The 20,469-nt window shown below is 49.9% G+C and overlaps 1 protein-coding gene across 1 annotated transcript in view; it reads right to left on the reverse strand.

Moving 5' to 3' along the window:
- Nucleotides 1–2,531: 2,531 nt before the first annotated feature.
- The window catches only part of wdr27 (WD repeat domain 27), a 62,841-nt gene continuing 44,903 nt past the window's right edge, over nt 2,532–20,469 (reverse strand). Inside the window, exons 23-24 of the mRNA XM_047028734.1 lie at nt 18,310–18,408; nt 2,532–2,845 (exon numbers count right to left, since the gene is read on the reverse strand). Coding sequence (XP_046884690.1) covers nt 2,771–2,845; nt 18,310–18,408 — 174 coding nt within the window. The 3' untranslated portion in view covers nt 2,532–2,770. The remainder of the gene's footprint in view (nt 2,846–18,309; nt 18,409–20,469) is intronic.

Genomic DNA, 20,469 nt, shown 5'->3' on the forward strand with positions numbered 1-20,469 from the left:
GTCTTCAGTCTCTGTAGAGCAAACTCCATAGGCATTCTACCTAAACCTGACTTTTGAGGTCATTGTGTGATGGCATCGTCTGTATCGCTGCTCTTTGTAGCATTGGTTGTGCTTAAGTCACTAAGGCGGGCTGATCCTGGCCTGCACATCAGTGTCTATGCTCCACCTGGTCTCACTGGAAGATGTTTGAATGAAGTGAAGGGAACACACACAGCAGTGAGGTGTCACTGTGTGAAGATGGTCACAGTGAGCTCAGAGCTACAGGCCGGGCAGTGTCTGTAGGGTTCTTCTCATCATTATTAATGCTGTAATTTTCAAGCTGTCCTTTCACTAGGAACTGCCTCATGGTATAACATATTTCAATGACTTGATTGAGTGTTTCCAGAAAATGGGGAAAGAAGATGACCATAAATTACTTTGTTCCAAAACATCCCGTTCTCAGGAACACTAAAGCTCTCAGTGACAACGAGAGGCTGGACCTGCCAGCAAATACTTATTACTGACACACACACACACTCCCACACACACAAACACACACACATGCTCAAACATATACACACACTCAAACACACACGATCACACAACACACACACCTACAAACACAACACACAAACCAGATATGATTTTTGCTAATTAGAATTGCTGATGGCCCAGCCTCCTCCAACACTGACCCTGGGCCCTCCTCCAACACTGACCCTGGGTCCCCCAACACTGACCCTGGGCCCTCCAACACTGACCCTGGGTCCTCCAACACTGACCCTGGGTCCTCCAACACTGACCCTGGGCCCCCCAACACTGACCCTGGGTCCTCCAACACTGACCCTGGGTCCTCCTCCAACACTGACCCTGGGTCCTCCAACACTGACCCTGGGCCCTCCAACACTGACCCTGGGTCCTCCAACACTGACCCTGGGTCCTCCTCCAACACTGACCCTGGGTCCTCCTCCAACACTGACCCTGGGCCCTCCAACACTGACCCTGGGTCCTCCCCAAACACTGACCCTGGGTCCTCCTCCAACACTGACCCTGGGCCCTCCAACACTGACCCTGGGTCCTCCAACACTGACCCTGGGCCCTCCTCCAACACTGACCCTGGGTCCTCCAACACTGACCCTGGGCCCTCCAACACTGACCCTGGGCCCTCCAACACTGACCCTGGGTCCTCCAACACTGACCCTGGGTCCTCCCCCAACACTGACCCTGGGTCCTCCAACACTGACCCTGGGTCCTCCTCCAACACTGACCCTGGGTCCTCTTCCAACACTGACCCTGGGCCCTCCAACACTGACCCTGGGTCCTCCAACACTGACCCTGGGTCCTCTTCCAACACTGACCCTGGGTCCTCCTCCAACACTGACCCTGTGTCCTCCTCCAACACTGACCCTGGGCCCTCCAACACTGACCCTGGGTACTCCTCCAACACTGACCCTGGGCCCTCCAACACTGACCCTGGGTCCTCCTCCAACACTGACCCTGGGTCCTCCTCCAACACTGACCCTGGGCCCTCCAACACTGACCCTGGGTCCTCCAACACTGACCCTGGGTCCTCCTCCAACACTGACCCTGGGCCCTCCAACACTGACCCTGGGCCCTCCTCCAACACTGACCCTGGGTCCTCCAACACTGACCCTGGGCCCTCCTCCAACACTGACCCTGGGTCCTCCAACACTAACCCTGGGCCCTCCAACACTGACCCTGGGCCAAGTGTTCCTCAGGTTCTGATTGGACGCTCCCTTCAGCCAGATCCCAAGGATCAGGCCTGTTCATCTCAATGTAATCAGTTAAGCGTGGAGTGCTGATCTAGTTGTACTGGGCCAGGGACATAGCTCTTGCTTTCCAGATGTGGACAGGAACATTTCTGCGCATGTCATTTATGGCACATAAATTCATAACAAATGTCTTTCTACAGAATTGGATTCATATTGTATTGAGTCATCCTGTTCTTGCACTAAAGGGGATGATGTCATGGACACACATGGGCACCTTCACCAGAAGAACCTTCACCAGTGGAACCTTCAACAATGGATCCTTCAGCAGTAGAACCTTCACCAGCAGAACTTTCACCAGTGGATCCTTCAACAATGGAACCTTCACCAGCAGAACTTTCACCAGCGGAACCTTCAACAGCCAAACCTTCACCAGTAGAACCTTCACCAGTAGAACCTTCTCCAGCGGAACCTTCACCAGTAGATCTTCACCAGTAGAACCTTCACCAGAAGAATCTTCACCAGTAGAACCTTCACCAACGGAACCTTCACCAGTAGAACTTTCACTAGTAGAATCTTCAGTAGTAGAATCTTCACCAGCGGAACCTTCACCAGTGGAACCTTCACCAGTGGAACCTTCACCAGCGGAACCTTCACCAGCAGAACCTTTACTAGTAGAATCTTCAATCAGTGGATCCTTCACCATTGGAACTTTCATTAGTACAACTTCTCAACCACCAGTACGTAACTCCAGAGAGGCCAAGGCTTTCCTATTTTAATAAACCACAAGAGAGAACATTCCATAAAACCACTTGTATTTTTTTATTAAGAAAGAAGTCACACTCCAGGCAACTGACTATGGAAAGATGTTTGTTCCTGACCACATCTGTGTTTGGGTGTTGTCGTGACGAATACACGGTGTGTGTGTTCTGTGTGTGTATGATACTGGTCTCTGGTCTTGGTTGTGGAGCCCTCTACTCTCCAGGGTTTTGAGACAGGAGAGGCTGGCCCCATCGCTGGGCAGGGTTAGACACAGGACAGGCTGGCCCCATCGCTGGGCAGGGTTAGACACAGGACAGGCTGGCCCCATCGCTGGGTCGAAACACACCAAGCTGCCCATCCAGGGTCCCGGTCAGCAGCTATGAAAGGGAGGGAGGGAACATAAGGAGACTGTACATCACTGTACACCTCATACACCAGTCAAGCATGAAATAACTAATGTTAGCATCAGGATATAAGCTGGAGCATAACATGATTCCAACCAGATCAGTGACTGGTAGCCATTTGCTCTAATCCGCATCCAACCTAACCACAACCCTGGTTCTGGAAACGTCTTTAGAGAAACATGGCTTATACACACACATTCTCAATTCACTTTATCAATCCCAAACTGTAGAGGGTGGGGATGAGGGGAGCATGTGGCCTGACCAGGGTCAAGGATCACAGGTCATCATAGGTTAGCGGTCAGGGCTCTGGTCAAGCTGCTGGGCGGAGCTCTCTATGTTCCTCTCCTCACTCCTGAATCTCCTACTGCACGGTCAAGTCCTTCTGATGCACTCTGCCCTGGACCCAGTAGCTCTCTTACTGTACTGTATTTAATGGCATGGGGATGGTTAGCTCAGTGGTAGAACATGGGGATGGTACAGCTCAGTGGTAGAACATGGGGATGGTCAGCTCAGTGGTAGAACATGGTGATGGTTAGCTCAGTGGTAGAACATGGGGATGGTTAGCTCAGTGGTAGAACATGGGGATGGTTAGCTCAGTGGTAGAACATGGGGATGGTTAGCTCAGTGGTAGAACATGGGGATGGTTAGCTCAGTGGTAGAACATGGGGATGGTATAGCTCAGTGGTAGAACATGGGGATGGTTAGCTCAGTGGTAGAACATGGGGATGGTTAGCGCAGTGGTAGAACATGGGGATGGTTAGCTCAGTGGTAGAACATGGGGATGGGTATAGCTCAGTGGTAAAACATGGGGATGGTTAGCTCAGTGGTAGAACATGGGGATGGTTAGCTCAGTGGTAGAACATGGGGATGGGTATAGCTCAGTGGTAGAACATGGGGATGGGTATAGCTCAATGGTAGAACATGGGGATGGTATTTAGTCATCAGAAACACCTCATTTGCAGACAGGAAAGCGGTTCCATGTGGCTGGTCTGTTCAGACTAGTCTGTTCAATCTGGTCTTTCAGACTGGTATGTTCAGAATGGACAGTTCAGAATGGACTGTTCAGAATGGACGGCTCAGAATGGACGGCTCAGACTGTTCAGAATGGACTGTTCAGAATGGACTGTTCAGATCCCTCCTTGTATCTCTCTGGATCTGTTTCAGGGCTCACAGACTGTAACAATATATTCACTTAACAGATGCTTTTATCCGCAGCGACATACAGGTGGGGATTTGAACCTGTGACCTTTGGATCTGCAATGAAACGATCTGACCCATACCCCATCCCAGAGGCCTGTCTCCAGCCTCAGTGGTTACACGGTGGGTTATTTAGGGTGGATTTGGCTCAGGGCTGTGGAAGAATGATGCACAAATCAAGAGTTCAAAGCACAAAGAATAAAGACAAGACATGATTGAGTTTGCAATATGGGGTTAAATGTTCAGGGGGGGGGGGGGGGGGGGGGGGGGGGGTAAGAGAAGAGGGGAGAGTAGGAGATAGGAGAAGTAGAGGGGGAGTAAGAGGGGTATAAAATAGGAAGGGACAAAGAGAAGAGGGTTAGGAAGGAGAGAAGAGGGGTAGGAAGGAGAGAAGAGGGGTAGGAAGGAGGGAAGAGGGGTATGAAGGAGGGAAGAGGGGTAGGAAGGAGGGAAGTGGGGTAGGAAGGAGAGAAGAGGGGTAGGAAGGAGGGACGAGGGGTAGGAAGGAGGAAAGAGGGGTAGGAAGGAGGGAAGAGGGGTAGGAAGGAGGGAAGAGGGGTAGGAAGGAGAGATGAGGGGTAGGGAGGAGGGAAGAGGGGTAGGAAGGAGAGAAGAGGGGTAGGAAGGAGAGAAGAGGGGTAGGAAGGAGGGAAGGAAGACAGAAGAAGAGAAGATAGACAACATTCTAATAAAGGGGTCTTAACCACTATACCTCCAACTCTGTTTCACTTGACATGATATCACATCAACACAACCACACACAGTGTCCCATCATGCCACTGCATTACATTATAGTAGCTATGCAGCCTGGACCAAATCATGAGGGCAGTCTAACCTTAAACTAGGCCCCAAATTACAGCTTTGACATTTTTGCATTGGTATTCAGGAAAGTGAGAATTACCATATCAGCATAATGAACCAATCACAGAGTCAGCTGTGGGCCTGCTGGTGTTTCCAGCGAGATGGCCACCATGAGACTAGATGAACAAATTTCTGGAAGAGAGGAGAGGACAGGGAAGAGACCATGCCTCCCATTCCCCTCCCCATCCCCTCCCCCACACTCCTCTCCCGCACCCTCCCCTTTCTAAGGCCTCATGATTCCTCTCCCTGTTGAGGACGCTTGCCTGTTGAAGCTCCTGCTCCAGGCTCTGAACTCCGTGCTACACTCTGGTGTGACATTCTAGAACAGTCAGAAGAGACATATGTTGTTTGCTGTCTGCGCTGATGAGAGAGAGAGAGGGGGGGAGCGAGAGAGAGAGAGGGAGAGAGAGATAGAGAGAGAGAGAGAGAGAGAGAGAGAGAGAGAGAGAGAGAGAGAGAGAGAGAGAGAGAGAGAAAGAGAGAGGGAGAGAGAAAGGGAGAGAGAAAGGGAGAGAGATAGAGGAAGGGAGAGAGAAAGGGAGAGAGAGAGAGGAAGGGAGAGAGAAAGGGAGGGGAGGGAGATCCGGTCTTTGACAGCTCTCTGGAACCAGATAGACAAGATGAAGAGAGAGCCGAAGCGGAAAGATGAGAATTGTTCGTTCACTGTGACCATTGGAATCCTGTAGAACTAGGTGAGGGGTGTGTGCAGCACCACTGCAGTACTGGGGTAGGTACTGTACAGTACTAGGGGCTGGTACATACAGTCCACTCCTTGACTCTGACCACTGACATAATGTAGAACTAGGCACTCCATGATCTTCTGCTGTACATCTTCCATGGACTATTTGTATGTTGTGTGGGGGAGGTTGGAAGGGGGAGGAGGAGAGAGAGACGGGAAGACAGCAGGAGCTCTCCCATATGGTTCTCATATTCCCAGATCTTCTGGCGTGTCAGGGTGACAGTCTCCTCCTCCCACAGACAGCTGCAGGTGTCAGCGAGCGGTCACACTACTGCTCAGACACTACTGCTCAGACACTACTGCTCAGACACTACTGCTCAGACACTACTGCTAACACACTACTGCTCAGACACTACTGCTCAGACACTACTGCTCAGACACTACTGCTCAGACACTACTGCTAACACACTACTGCTCAGACACTACTGCTCAGACACTACTGCTAACACACTACTGCTCAGATACTACTGCTCAGACACTACTGCTCAGACACTACTGCTCAGACACTACTGCTCAGACACTACTGCTCAGACACTACTGCTAACACACTACTGCTCAGACACTACTGCTAACACACTACTGCTAACACACTACTGCTCAGACACTACTGCTAACACACTACTGCTCAGACACTACTGCTAACACACTACTGCTCAGACACTACTGCTCAGACACTACTGCTCAGACACTACTGCTCAGACACTACTGCTAAGACACTACTGCTCAGACACTACTGCTCAGATACTACTGCTCAGACACTACTGCTAACACACTACTGCTCAGACACTACTGCTAACACACTACTGCTAACACACTACTGCTCAGACACTACTATCAGACACTACTGCTCAGACACTACTGCTCAGACACTACTGCTCAGACACTACTATCAGACACTACTGCTAACACACTACTGCTCAGACACTACTACTCAGACACTACTGCTCAGATACTACTGCTCAGAGACTACTGCTAACACACTACTGCTCAGACACTACTATCAGACACTACTGCTCAGACACTACTGCTCAGACACTACTGCTCAGACACTACTATCAGACACTACTGCTCAGACACTACTGCTAACACACTACTGCTCAGACACTACTGCTAACACACTACTGCTCAGACACTACTGCTCAGACAGTACTGCTCAGACACTACTGCTCAGACACTACTGCTCAGATACTACTGCTCAGACACTACTGCTCAGACACTACTGCTCAGACACTACTGTTAACACACTACTGCTCAGACACTACTGCTCAGATACTACTGCTCAGACACTACTGCTAACACACTACTGCTCAGACACTACTGCTCAGATACTACTGCTCAGACACTACTGCTCAGACACTACTGCTCAGACACTACTGCTCAGACACTACTGCTCAGACATTACTATCAGACACTACTGCTAAGACACTATTGCTCAGACACTACTGCTCAGACACTACTGCTAAGACACTACTGCTCAGACACTACTGCTCAGACACTACTATCAGACACTACTGCTCAGACACTACTGCTCAGACAGCACACCTCTCTCTCTCTCCCTCTCTCTCTCTCTCACTTTTTTTTCATTTCTCTTTCTCTCTCCCTAAATCTTTCTGTCAAACTTTCTCTGAATCACTCTCTCTCTCTCTGTTTCTGTCTCTGTTGGTGGTCTGACAGGGTGTGTGTCAGGTGGCACACCTGCCTGCCTCCACTCCTGCCTGCCTCCACCCCCTGCCTGCCTCCACCCCCTGCCTGCCTCCACTCCTGCCTGCCTCCACCCCCTGCCTGCCTCCACTCCTGCCTGCCTCCACCCCTGCCTGCCTCCACTCCTGCCTGCCTCCACTCCTGCCTGCCTCCACCCCCTGCCTGCCTCCACCCCCTGCCTGCCTCCACCCCCTGCCTGCCTCCACTCCTGCCTGCCTCCACCCCCTGCCTGCCTCCACTCCTGCCTGCCTCCACCCCCTGCCTGCCTCCACCCCTGCCTGCCTCCACTCCTGCCTGCCTCCACCCCCTGCCTGCCTCCACCCCCTGCCTGCCTCCACTCCTGCCTGCCTCCACCCCTGCCTGCCTCCACCCATGCCTGCCTCCACTCCTGCCTGCCTTCAAGCTCCAATGTGTCAGTTGTGTCAGGAACAGAACAGGGTCCCCTCAGGCATACCCTCCTGCTGTGATGGTCTACACCTCAGAACACTCAACATCAGTGTACAGGTCCACAGGAGAGGGGGCAACAATTTATGGGACAGACTCACTCAGACAGCTACAGTCTGACACAGCTTCAATCTGATACAGCTACAGTGTTCAGACAGCTAGTATCTGATACAACTACAGTGTGATACAGCTACAGTCTGACACAGCTACAGTATGATACAGCTACAGTCTGACACAGCTACAGTGTGATACAGCTACAGTCTGACACAGCTACAGTCTGATACAGCTACAGTCTGACACAGCTACATTGTTCAGACAGCTACAGTCTGATTCAGCACAGTGTTCAGACAGCTACAGTCTGACACAGCTACAGTCTGATACAGCTACAGTCTGATACAGCTACTGCCTGATACAGCTACAGTGTTCAGAGAGCTAGTGTCTGACACAACTACAGTCTGATACAGCTACAGTCTGAAACAGCTAGTGTTCAGACAGTTACAGTCTGATATAGCAACAGTCTGACACAGCTACAGTCTGATACAGCTACAGTCTGACACAGCTACATTGTTCAGACAGCTACAGTCTGATACAGCACAGTGTTCAGACAGCTACAGTCTGACACAGCTACAGTCTGATACAGCTACAGTCTGATACAGCTACTGCCTGATACAGCTACAGTGTTCAGACAGTTACAGTCTGATACATCTACAGTGTTCAGACAGTTCCAGTCTGATCCAGCTACAGTCTGATACAGTTACACTGTTCAGACAGTTACAGTCAGATACAGCTATAGTCTGATACAGCTAAGTGTTCAGACAGCGCCAGTTTGATACAGCGACAGTGTTCAGACAGCTACAGTCTGACACAGCTACAGTCTGAAATAGCTACAGTGTTCAGACAGCGCCAGTTTGATACAGCGACAGTGTTCAGACAGCTACAGTCTGACACAGCTACAGTCTGATACAGCTACAGTGTTCAGACAGCTACAGTCTGATACAGTTGTGCAGGGTGGCCAGAGGCAGGGTACAGACAGGACATCTCCTAACTCAGCTCAGTGCTGGGGTCAGCTCACACACAGCCGGACGAGCCAGGCAGAAACATAGCCTCTCTGTGAAACATGAGATGTTCAGCCAGCCATCAGAAGAGGTCTCTGGCCAGGCCTGCAAGGTGGAGTGGGAACGTAATCCACGCAGATAGACAAAGAGAGGAAAACGTGAACGAGACAACAACATTGCTCCACAGCTGAGAGCTCAGGGGCTATTTAGAGTTGCATTAGAGCTAATGAGACGTCTCTCTTTGGAGGCCCGCATCAGGGTCCTACTGGGATTGGAGCTGGCTAACATCCTGGCGCTAATACAACTGGTGGGAAAGACTTGAGAGAAAGAAAGAGAGAGAGACAGAGAGAGAGAAAGAGAGAGAGAGCAGCTGTTCCTGCCTACAAGATGACAACCCTTAAGGGTTCAGGGAGAAACACTGATCCTCAAGGACAGCCTGCGTTTTCCAGATGCTGTTCTGAAAGGTCCACATCACCTGCTGTCTCTACGGGGTGGGGACAGCCTTTAAAGAATGGAAGGCCAGCCTTTTAAAAACAAGAGGCCCAGCCTCTCAGGACTGCAGGGATAGTCTTCACAAGACTGAAGGAAAAGCCTCAACAAATAGCCCTCAAGTCAAAATAGAGACCAAATTAGAGGTAAAGTTGCCCTTCACCATAGTTTCAAGTTGTTATTGTCAGGTGCACAGAACAACACAAGGTCAGACTGAGCACTGAAATTCATGGGACAAGACAACGCAAACAACCTGGCATAACATAACATATACAGTAAGTACTAAGAACATATATTACATCTATGATAAGCTAAATTAAAATAAGATAAAATAAAAATAATAATAATAAACATCCTAATATACAAAATATACAATAATGCGATCAGTTAGCCAGAGCAGGCTCCAAGAAATTCGTAAAATAGTCTATAAAATATGCAAAGGCTCATGGGTAATCCACAGACCAGTGTCATTGTTCACATCCTGACCCTGGGAGGAAGACAGGCTCCACAGTTGGTCTGCATCAATGGTTCCATCACCTGCAATGATGATCGACAGACCAGAATAATAAGATGCTTTTATTCATAGCGACGCACAGGGGGGATTTGAACCCGCAACCCCTCAATCTGCAGTCAAATACTCTCACTACCAATCCAGTAGAGAAGCCAGGGAGGGTGTGTCTGAGCTGCTGTGGTGCGTGACAGGGCTCAGCCGGCTGATCAGAACATCCAGAGCTGCAGTTTGACTAGCACTGAGCTGACAGCTAATCACAGGACTGCAATCTGATTGATACTGGAGCTGATGGCCAATCAGTGAGCTGAAATCTGACTCCTTCCAAAGCAGGCCGCCAATCACACGACTACAGGTTGACTCCTACTGGAGCTGACAGCTAATCACTGAGCTGATCCAATGAGGTGCCATTCTTTCCTGATGATTATTTTAATCAAATGTAGCTTATCAAGCTATGTGCTGGCAAAATACTGTCCTGATAGCATACGGGAATACCAAAAATCTTACAGTCCGTTTGAATGATACAGGAGCTGTTCTGCAGCCCTCTGGCTACTGTGTGTGTGTGTGTGTGTGAGCAGAATCATCTCAACTAGAACACCCATCTTCTGATCCACAGAAGCTTGATTGTTGTCTTCCTGCTCTGCTCGTCCAGCAGGTCCTGTGGACAGAAGGTCCTCACAGTCACCTCCATGTCCTGCACCTTGTCACCATCATCGATTTGTCGGCCTGCCAATCCAACAGCTCCACAAGGCTGCTGGCTGGGAGGCCAGGGGCGGCGGAGACACAACCGCCAGGTCGCACATTCTGTACAAAACCAGCCAAAGAAAGAAATATTGGAATTTAACACAAAATCCAGGTGTCTGGAAAAACAAAGGAATTACGAAGACGTCTTTAAGAAAACGGTGGATTAGAACATGTGCTTTGTTGTAGGAAAACATGTTCTGTTTTCTGTGTTTAGACGGTTTCTCAGGTCCAGATGGTTCGTCTGACAGCTCATGGACATAAACACTAGCTTTAAAATATTAAATCACCCAGAGTCAAAGATGAATACCTTCGACGCAATAAGAATCGAAGTGGATGTCCAAAGTGATTGAATGGGAGCATTCCTCTTTTGGAATGTGTTCCACCTCACACAACTGATAGAAGCCTTTTATCAGGACATCACAGGAACTCCTCGGAACAGTTAATACCCGAAACATCCTGGATATTTGGACATTGCACAACAGTAAAATTATCAGGTGGTCGGCATAGCTCAAAAGTGGAGCATTTGAATTGCAGACCCAGAGGTTGAAGGTACTTAAAAAAAAGCTGATAAAAGTGTCGGCTGAATTAAAACGATGACAGCCCAGTAGGTCTGACAGCAACAGCCTAGAGCTCTCCCCAAGCAAAAACATTGTATTAAAAGTGTAGAAACACAAACATACTTAGATATAATTAAGTTGGCATTAAGCATGTGAATATACCAAATATGTACATTTTAAGTACACTTCCAATTGTATAGAAATAAATGTAATGAAAATGTATTTCTTAAGATGTCATTTAACTATAGAGTCAGGGATCTCTGTGTGTGTGTGTGTGCGTGTATGTGTGTGTGTGTATGTGGGTGTGTGTGTGTGTGTATGTGGGTGAGACTGTGGCTAAATCCTCATGAAAACTGGGGAGTACTGGGCCTGTATGGACTGGACATCAGAGCCCAAGAGCATGCAGTGTGGTGTGTGACGTGTGGTTCATGACAAACAAGCCTGAAAAAGAAAAGGGTATGACACCATGTGGAGCAGCACTAAAACCACAGAGCCACGAATCTGACAAGTTATATACACAAGTGCACCACCAACGGGCACGCCAGTGAGTTTCACACATTTAAGAGCCCATGTTGCTGCTGGGCTCGGCTGTGAGGCTCTGCCCAGGAAGGAGCTCCCAGCTTAGCTCCCATGTTGCTGCTGGGCTCGGGCCTCCAGCCCACAGGGAACTGTCCAACCACTCACAGAGCAAACAGCAGCCAAGTGACACAGCTACAATGAGTTGTGCAACACTTTCCACCCAGTTCAGGAAATTGCTCCTACTTGCTACATACAGAGACATGTGCACACACCATAAAGGAACAGCATTTCCAAACATCCAGGGCTTTGAAGTCATAAGGACATTTAGGGTCACTGCAGTAGCCTCTTCCTATGTAAACCACAATTCACACTATTTACAGTTAAAGTATGTTAAAATATGTATAGCTCTAGATCAGTTTAGAAAAAGTGCACCGGTCCACAATCTTAACTGTCAAAAAATACTTAAGCACAATGATGTTGGTGCTCCAGTGTGCCTCTGGTGGAAGAGTGTCAGAACAGGGCCAAATGGACAGGACAGCAGCAGCACTAGGAGAGAACTAGGACCAGGACCGCTGGGCAGGGCTGGGCAGGGCAGGACCGCTGGGCAGGGCAGGGCTGGGCTGGGCAGGGCAGGGCTGGGCAGGGCAGGGCTGGGCTGGGCTGGGCAGGGCTGGGCAGGGCTGGGCAAGGCAGGGCTGGGCAGGGCAGGGCAGGGCAGGGCAGGACCACTGGGCAGGGCAGGCTTGCTCAAACTAATGAAGAATTATAACTCTGCAGGGACCACAACAGACAAAGCTTGCGCAAGTTCAGTCAGGCAAGACCAATCCCTGCACCCGGGCTTAATCGTAGTGTACACTACTCACTCCCCCCGCTAAGAACGCCCTACCTTTCCCCCGTTGCTGGGTCGGGCGGTCACTGGGGTTCAGGTTGATCAGCGCTCCCGCTATCAATTAATGGCGTCACATGATCCGTGCCTTTAAATATGATTCTTTCCCTGTGTAGTTTGTCCATGTTATCAAGTGCGCGACCCTCCACCACCCCGTTGCCACCCGGTTCCTCTCTCAGTCTTCGGCTCGATTGGTCGTCGGCTGCGACACCGCCACCAGTGTCTAGACTCCGTGGGGGATTCTTCTTCGGGCAGGCGCCTGTTGATTTGTATAATTCCACGTGGGTTCAAGCTCCAAACACCATAGTTCAGAGGGCCAGCCCAGGACCAGGACTAGCTCAGCACCAGGACCAGGACCAGGACCAGGACCAGGACCAGGACCAGGACCAGGACCAGGACCAGGGCCAGGACCAGCACCAGCACCAGGACCAGGACCAGGACCAGGACCAGGACCAGGACCGAGGGCCAGGACCAGGACCGAGGGCCAGGACCAGGGCTAGGGCCAGGGCCAGGGCCAAGCTCCCATCCAGGATCTGGAGACGAGGCCTGTGTGATTATTTGGGTTGTTTGCCAGCAGTCGCTAGTGTACTCAGAGGGTCTTTATCTAGTTGACAGCCTGCTTCTTGCTGCATGACACCAGCCCCCAGCCCTCCCCTAGCCCCCAGGCCTCCCCAGCCCCCAGGCCTCCCCTAGCCCCCAGGCCTCCCCTAGCCCCCAGGCCTACACCAGCCCCTAGCCCCCATCCCTCCCCCAGCCCTTCCCTAGCCCCCAGGCCTCCCCTAGCCCCCAGCCCTCCCCCAGCCCTCCCCTAGCCCCCAGCCCTCCCCCAGCCCTTCCCCAGCCCTCCCCTAGCCCCCAGCCCTCCCCCAGCCCCCAGCCCTTCCCCAGCCCCTAGCCCTCCCCTAGCCCCCAGCCCCCAGCCCTTTCCCAGCCCTCCCCTAGCCCCCAGCCCTCCCCTAGCCCCCAGCCCCCAGCCCTTCCCCAGCCCCCAGCCCTTCCCCAGTCCTCCCCTAGCCCCCAGCCCTCCCCCAGCCCTCCCCCAGCCCTTCCCCAGCCCTCCCCCAGCCCTCCCCCAGCCCCCAGCCCTCCCCTAGCCCCCAGCCCTCCCCCAGCCCCCAGCCCTTCCCCAGCCCCTAGCCCCCAGCCCCCAGCCCTCCCCCAGCCCCCAGCCCTTCCCCAGCCCCCAGCCCTCCCCCAGCCCCCAGCCCTTCCCCAGCCCCCAGCCCTCCCCCAGCCCCCAGCCCTTCCCCAGCCCCTAGCCCTTCCCTAGCCCCCAGCCCTTCCCCAGCCCCCAGCCCTCCCCCAGCCCCCAGCCCTTCCCCAGCCCCCAGCCCTTCCCCAGCCCCTAGCCCCCAGCCCTTCCCCAGCCCTTCCCCAGCCCCCAGCCCCCAGCCCTTCCCCAGCCCCTAGCCCCCAGCCCCCAGCCCTTCCCCAGCCCCCAGCCCTTCCCCAGCCCCTAGCCCTCCCCCAGCCCCCAGCCCCCAGCCCTTCCCCAGCCCCTAGCCCCCAGCCCCCAGCCCTTCCCCAGCCCCCTGGCCTCCCCATCCAGGAGGGAGAGGATTGAGATAAAAGGAGAGAGGATGGAAGAGAGAAGGGAGGATAGGACAGTGAGGAAAGGATAGGAGAGTGAGGAGAGCAGAGATTTCTTCCTCAGTTATTCTGTATTCTACTGAAAACACATTTGTTCCAAGATTCCTCTAGAACGTAATGCGCTCTAAAAAGACCACTAAGTCTGATCATTCATCAACCATGACATTCATCTTCATCATCATCCTCCTCCTTTGTGCTTCTGTGACCCTCCTCTTCCTCATGACGGTTTGCTAATGGCTTTAACATCCCCAAAGTTACCTAAACTCCCACAATAACAGGCTTCTAAATTACCAGAAAAGAAATCCCTGCATAAAATACATCTGAGCCAAACTCCTATCTGACAGTTTATCATGTCGCTTTGGAACATATTACAATGTTCTAATGTGTACTCCAGACATCAGGACCTCCTATCCTAGACATAAATCATCCTGTCTTTGAACATTGTCACAACAACATGGGGTTTGTGAGAGGGGAGGTGAGGGGGCAACAGAGACGTTCTGAGGTCAGAGGGACTGGAAGGTAAACATCCAGAGAGAGAACTGTACACCAGTCAGTCAACAGCTGCCCAGGGACAACATGGTAGAAAATGATGGTTGAATTCAAAACCTTAACAGAAGGAAAGGTAGAGCCAGGAAGGGAGGAGAAGAGAGGAGGAGAGGTCAATGGAGTAGAGGACAGGAGAGTGGAGGAGAGGTGATGAGAGATGAGGAGGTTGGAGGAGAGTGGAAGAGATGGGGAGAGCAGGGCAGGGGTGAGATGGAAAAAGGAGGATGGGAGAGAAGAGAGGACTACTGCTCTAGTTTGAGTCGTCATAAAGAATGTGATGCAGATGGATGATGTAGGGAGGAGAGGTTTGGCAGGAGCTGCTGCTGTGTGTTAGGAGAAGCCTTAGAGCCACAGCCTGACGCCACGTGAAGTCATTAAAAGCTTGCTGCCGTGTCAGGAGGAATAGTAACACTGGCGTCAAGGGTCAGCAAGACAAGGAGAGACTTTATTTCCAGGATCAGTTAGTGCTTTGTCTCCTTCTGCCTCAAGCAGGAAAGCAGTTGACACAATCCTGCTAGCCTTCCTACTAGCCTTGATGCAATTCTTCTTGACAGCCTTCCTAATAGCCTTCTTGCTAGCCTCCATGCGTACCTTAATGCTAGTCTTCCAGCTAGCTTTAATGCTAACCTTCTTGCTTGTCTGTATCCTGGCAGCGGTGTGGACTACATGAATTGGTGAAAACCTCACAAACTACCAGTCTAATCGCTGAAGGTGTTGTAGAAGTAATGAAGGTGTTCTAGATGACTGAAGATGTTCTAGAATGACTCAAACTCTTTAGGTCCATCTTAAGTGTCAACATACCAAGTTGCTTTTAACTACTGCACTTCAGCTACCTAGGATGGACATCCAGTTCCCCTAGGGAATGGTCAAGTCATGATTTAGGGAAGTACCCTTGAGGAATGCATTTCCTTTTCTTTCCATACATTTACATGTATATTTCATTTATCCTTGTCTATATAAAGGCTTCAAAGCTTTAGTGGAAGTTAACAATCTATAAATGTTCTATTTCAGTCTAAAAGCGACCCCCGCCCTCCATCTGGAAAACCCAGGCCAGCAAGCCGTATGGCCGGGGCTGTAGAACAACTGCTATCAATACTGTGACGAGCAGATGTGTGCTTAGAGAACCTGACTGTTGCTGTTCCTGAACACATCCCAGGAGCATGTCTGGGCTGCTGCTCTGCAGGCCTGGAAGCATGGAGCCTGATGGGATAACCAGGGGCTGGCCTGGGGCACTGCTGTAGTGTGATGTTACCTCAGGTACCTCAACACTGCATTGATGCTGTAGTGTGATGTTACCTCAGGTACCTCAACACTGCATTGATGCTGTAGTGTGATGTTACCTAAGGTACCTCAACACTGCATTGATGCTGTAGTGTCATGTTACCTCAGGTACCTCAACACTGCATTGATGCTGTAGTGTGATGTTACCTCAGGTACCTCAACACTGCATTGATGCTGTAGTGTGATGTTACCTCAGGTACCTCAACACTGCATTGATGCTGTAGTGTGATGTTACCTCAGGTACCTCAACACTGCATTGATGCTGTAGTGTGATGTTACCTCAGGTACCTCAACACTGCATTGATGCTGTAGTGTGATGTTACCTCAGGTACCTCAACACTGCATTGATGCTGTAGTGTGATGTTACCTCAGGTACCTCAACACTGCATTGATGCTGTAGTGTGATGTTACCTCAGGTACCTCAACACTGCATTGATGCTGTAGTGTGATGTTACCTCAGGTACCTCAACACTGCATTGATGCTGTAGTGTGATGTTACCTCAGGTACCTCAACACTGCATTGATGCTGTAGTGTGATGTTACCTCAGGTACCTCAACACTGCATTGATGCTGTAGTGTGATGTTACCTCAGGTACCTCAACACTGCATTGATGCTGTAGTGTGATGTTACCTCAGGTACCTCAACACTGCATTGATGCTGTAGTGTGATGTTACCTCAGGTACCTCAACACTGCATTGATGCTGTAGTGTGATGTTACCTCAGGTACCTCAACACTGCATTGATGCTGTAGTGTGATGTTACCTCAGGTACCTCAACACTGCATTGATGCTGTAGTGTGATGTTACCTCAGGTACCTCAACACTGCATTGATGCTGTAGTGTGATGTTACCTCAGGTACCTCAACACTGCATTGATGCTGTAGTGTGATGTTACCTCAGGTACCTCAACACTGGATTGATGACGTCGTCCCCAAGAAGGTTGTCCAGTCTTTCCCCAATCAGTAGCCCTGGGTTGATGCTGCGATCAGGGCCAACCTGAGAGCGCGGTCTGTCGCCTTTAACTCTGGGGACCCTGATCAGTACAGGACGGCTAGATACGACCTTCTGAAGGCCATCAAAGCAGCGAAAAGGGCCTACAGGACCAAGGTGGAGTCCAGCTACCATGGCTCTGACCCCAGGTGCATGTGGAGTGGACTTAAAGCCATTACAGACTACAAAGGGAGAGACTACAATAGGTTGATACCCTGATATAATGGTGTCAGGACAATAACCTCTCTCTCAACGTCAGCAAGACTAAGGGGATGATTGTGGACTATAGGAGGCGGCAGAAGGGGGAGCATGCACCCCTACACATCAACAGATCCAAAGTGGAAAAGGTCAGCTGCTTCAGGTTCCTTGGGGTGAACATCAGCAATGATCTCACCTGGTCTGTTCACACGGACGAGGTGGTCAAAGGGGCCTGGAAACGCCTCTTCTTCTTGGGGAGACTGAAGAAGTTTGTCATGGACTCAGTTATCCTCACTAACTTCTACATATGCACTATAGAGAGCATTCTGACTGGTTGCATCACAGTGTGGTATGGGAGCTGCACAGACAGGGACCGCAAGGCCCTATGTAGTGTGGTCCGGTCTGCTGAGTTCATCATTGGCAGGAAGCTCCCAGCCCTACAGGACACCTACCACACACGATGCCTCAGGAAAGCTGGCAGGATTCTAAGAGACTGTACCACCCATCCTTCAGTCTTTTTACTCGTTGCCTTCTGGCAGGCGATACCGTAGCATTCGGTCTCGCACACGCAGACTAGACAACAGTTTCTTTCCAAGGGCCATCAGGCTTCTGAGTGAACATTGATATGGACACTGATACACTTCTCACTAGTCACTTTACACACTGTCACTTTCAGCTACTGGTTGCACTATCAGCAATATTGCTCTAATTGTACCTTACTCGTCTCTAGGTTAGTATAGGTTATAAGGTTAGTATAGGATATTATGTGTATTAAAGGTTTAGTATACTGTATTGTTTATTATTTTATTGATGTCACTTCAGGTGTAGTGTGATGTCACCTCAGGAGTAGTGTGATGTCACCTCAGGTGTAGTGTGATGTCACCTCAGGTGTAGTGTGATGTCACCTCAAGTGTAGTGTGTTACTTCAGGTGTAGTGTGTTACCTCAGGTGTAGTGTGATGTCACCTCAGGTGTAGTGTGTTACTTCAGGTGTAGTGTGATGTCACCTCAGGTGTAGTGTGATGTCACCTTAGGTGTAGTGTGTTACCTCAGGTGTAGTGTGATGTTACCTTAGGTGTAGTGTGATGTCACCTTAGGTGTAGTGTGTTACCTCAGGTGTAGTGTGATGTTACCTCAGGTGTAGCAGGGTTGAAAGTAGCTGTGAGGACCACATCAGATTGCTTGTGCAGCTTGTGGAGGTAGGCGCTGTGACGAAGGTCATATACATAGGCCTGTCAAGACATACCAGGAATCGGAGTCATTAGAGTCAAGCTGAGTCAGATTCATTCACATGAGAGTCAGATTCATTCAGATACGACACAGAGCAGCACTCTCTCTTCTAGAGCATGATTCTACTGTGCTAGTGCAGGATTCTATTGTGTTAGAGCAGGATTCTACGTTGTTAGAGCAGGATTCTATTATGTTAGAGCAGGATTCGACTGTGCTAGAGCAGGATTCTACTGTGTTAGAGCAGCATTCTACTGTGTTACAGCGGAATTCTACTGTGTTAGAGAAGGATTCAATAATGTTACAGCAGGATTCTATTGTGTTACAGCAGGATTCTATTGTGTTACAGCAGGATTCTACTGTGTTAGAGCAGGATTCTATTGTGTTACAGCAGGATTCTATTGTGTGTTTTAGAGCAGAATTTTACTGTGTTAAAGCAGCATTCTACTGTGTTACAGCAGGATTCTATTGTGTTACAGCAGGATTCTACTGTGTTAGAGCAGCATTCTACTGTGTTAGAGCAGGATTCTACTGTGTTAGAGCAGCATTCTACTGTGCAGGAGCAGGATTCTACTGTGTTAGAGCAGCATTCTACTGTGTTAGAGCAGGATTCTACTGTGTTAGAGCAGCATTCTACTGTGCAGGAGCAGGATTCTACTGTGTTAGAGCAGCATTCTACTGTGTTAGAGCAGGATTCTATTGTGTTAGAGCAGGATTCTACTGTGTTAGAGCAGGATTATATGGTGTTAGAGCAGGATTCTACTGTCTTAGAGCACCACTCTACTATGTTATAGCAGGATTCTACTGTCTTAGAGCACCACTCTACTGTGCTATAGCAGGATTCTACTGTGTTAGAGCATCATTCTACTGTGTTATAGCAGGAGTCTACTGTGTTAGAGCATCATTCTACTGTGTTATAGCAGGAGTCTACTGTGTTAGAGCACCATTCTACTGTGCTATAGCAGGATTCTACTGTGTTAGAGCATCATTCTACTGTGTTATAGCAGGAGTCTACTGTACTCAAGCAACATTTCCCCCCGTCTGCCCTATAAACAAACAAACTGTCACCATGTGGAAAATATCACAGAACGAGATATGTTTTCAATTTTGGAAAGTCTTCTAGCTTTGAGGAGGAAGAGAGGGTGAGAGGCTGAAGGAGAGAGGAGGGTGCACACAGATAAACCAGATGCTAGAATGTTTGTAACCAGACGGCGAGTCATCACATTCCTGCAGCTGCTTGTTATTAGGGTTCCCTGGAACGCCTGTGAGCATGCTCCCTGAAAGAGGCTTCCTGAACACGTCTAGCCACTGCACATCCACACCACCACACCAAACACATCTACTGGAGTCCTGATTCTGGGGTTACGGGTACTGCTAGGGTTGTTATCGGGTTAAAGTCGGCCTTAAGGTTAAAGTTTGAGTTTGGGTTTTTAGTTATAATTAGGGTTAAAGTCTGGGTTCAGTTTAACAATTTCAAATGACGATATAGGGACTAACTGGGGTCACAAAGGTATAGTCAATTATAAATTCATTGGAGCTTTTAGAAATCTACCATATGGTAGTATATGGTCTGAGTTAGTTTCTACAGGTTATGTTCTACAGGTTAGGTTATATAGGTTAGGTTATATTGGTTAGGTTAAATAGGTTAGGTTCTACAGGTTAGGTTCTACAGGTTAGGTCAAATAGGTTAGGTTCTACAGGTTAGGTTAAAAAGGTTAGGTTCTACAGGTTAGGTTCTACAGGTTAGGTTCTAGGCTGAGCAGATTAAAATAAGCTTGGGAGTGTTTCCCTTTAGAGGACGGAAGTTCTTTTTTCCATGATTGTCTTGTGAAATACTAAGACAAGTACAAATGTCTCCGAACCGCTATCCCACTACCACACAACTGCTGCTTCCAGGAAACAGCTGCTGCTTCCAGGAAACGCTGAAACGTCCTTGGAGACGCTCCCTGCTCTCATTCTTCAGGACTCTCAGTTTCTGAGATTAATATCAACCATCATCGTTTATATTTCAGCCTGCGCACCGCTCTCACTGAACACACACGCTCAAGTAAACACACACCACCTAT

The sequence above is a fragment of the Hypomesus transpacificus genome, chromosome 11, assembly GCF_021917145.1.
Source record: "Hypomesus transpacificus isolate Combined female chromosome 11, fHypTra1, whole genome shotgun sequence".
In the NCBI taxonomy this organism is placed as follows: domain Eukaryota; kingdom Metazoa; phylum Chordata; class Actinopteri; order Osmeriformes; family Osmeridae; genus Hypomesus; species Hypomesus transpacificus.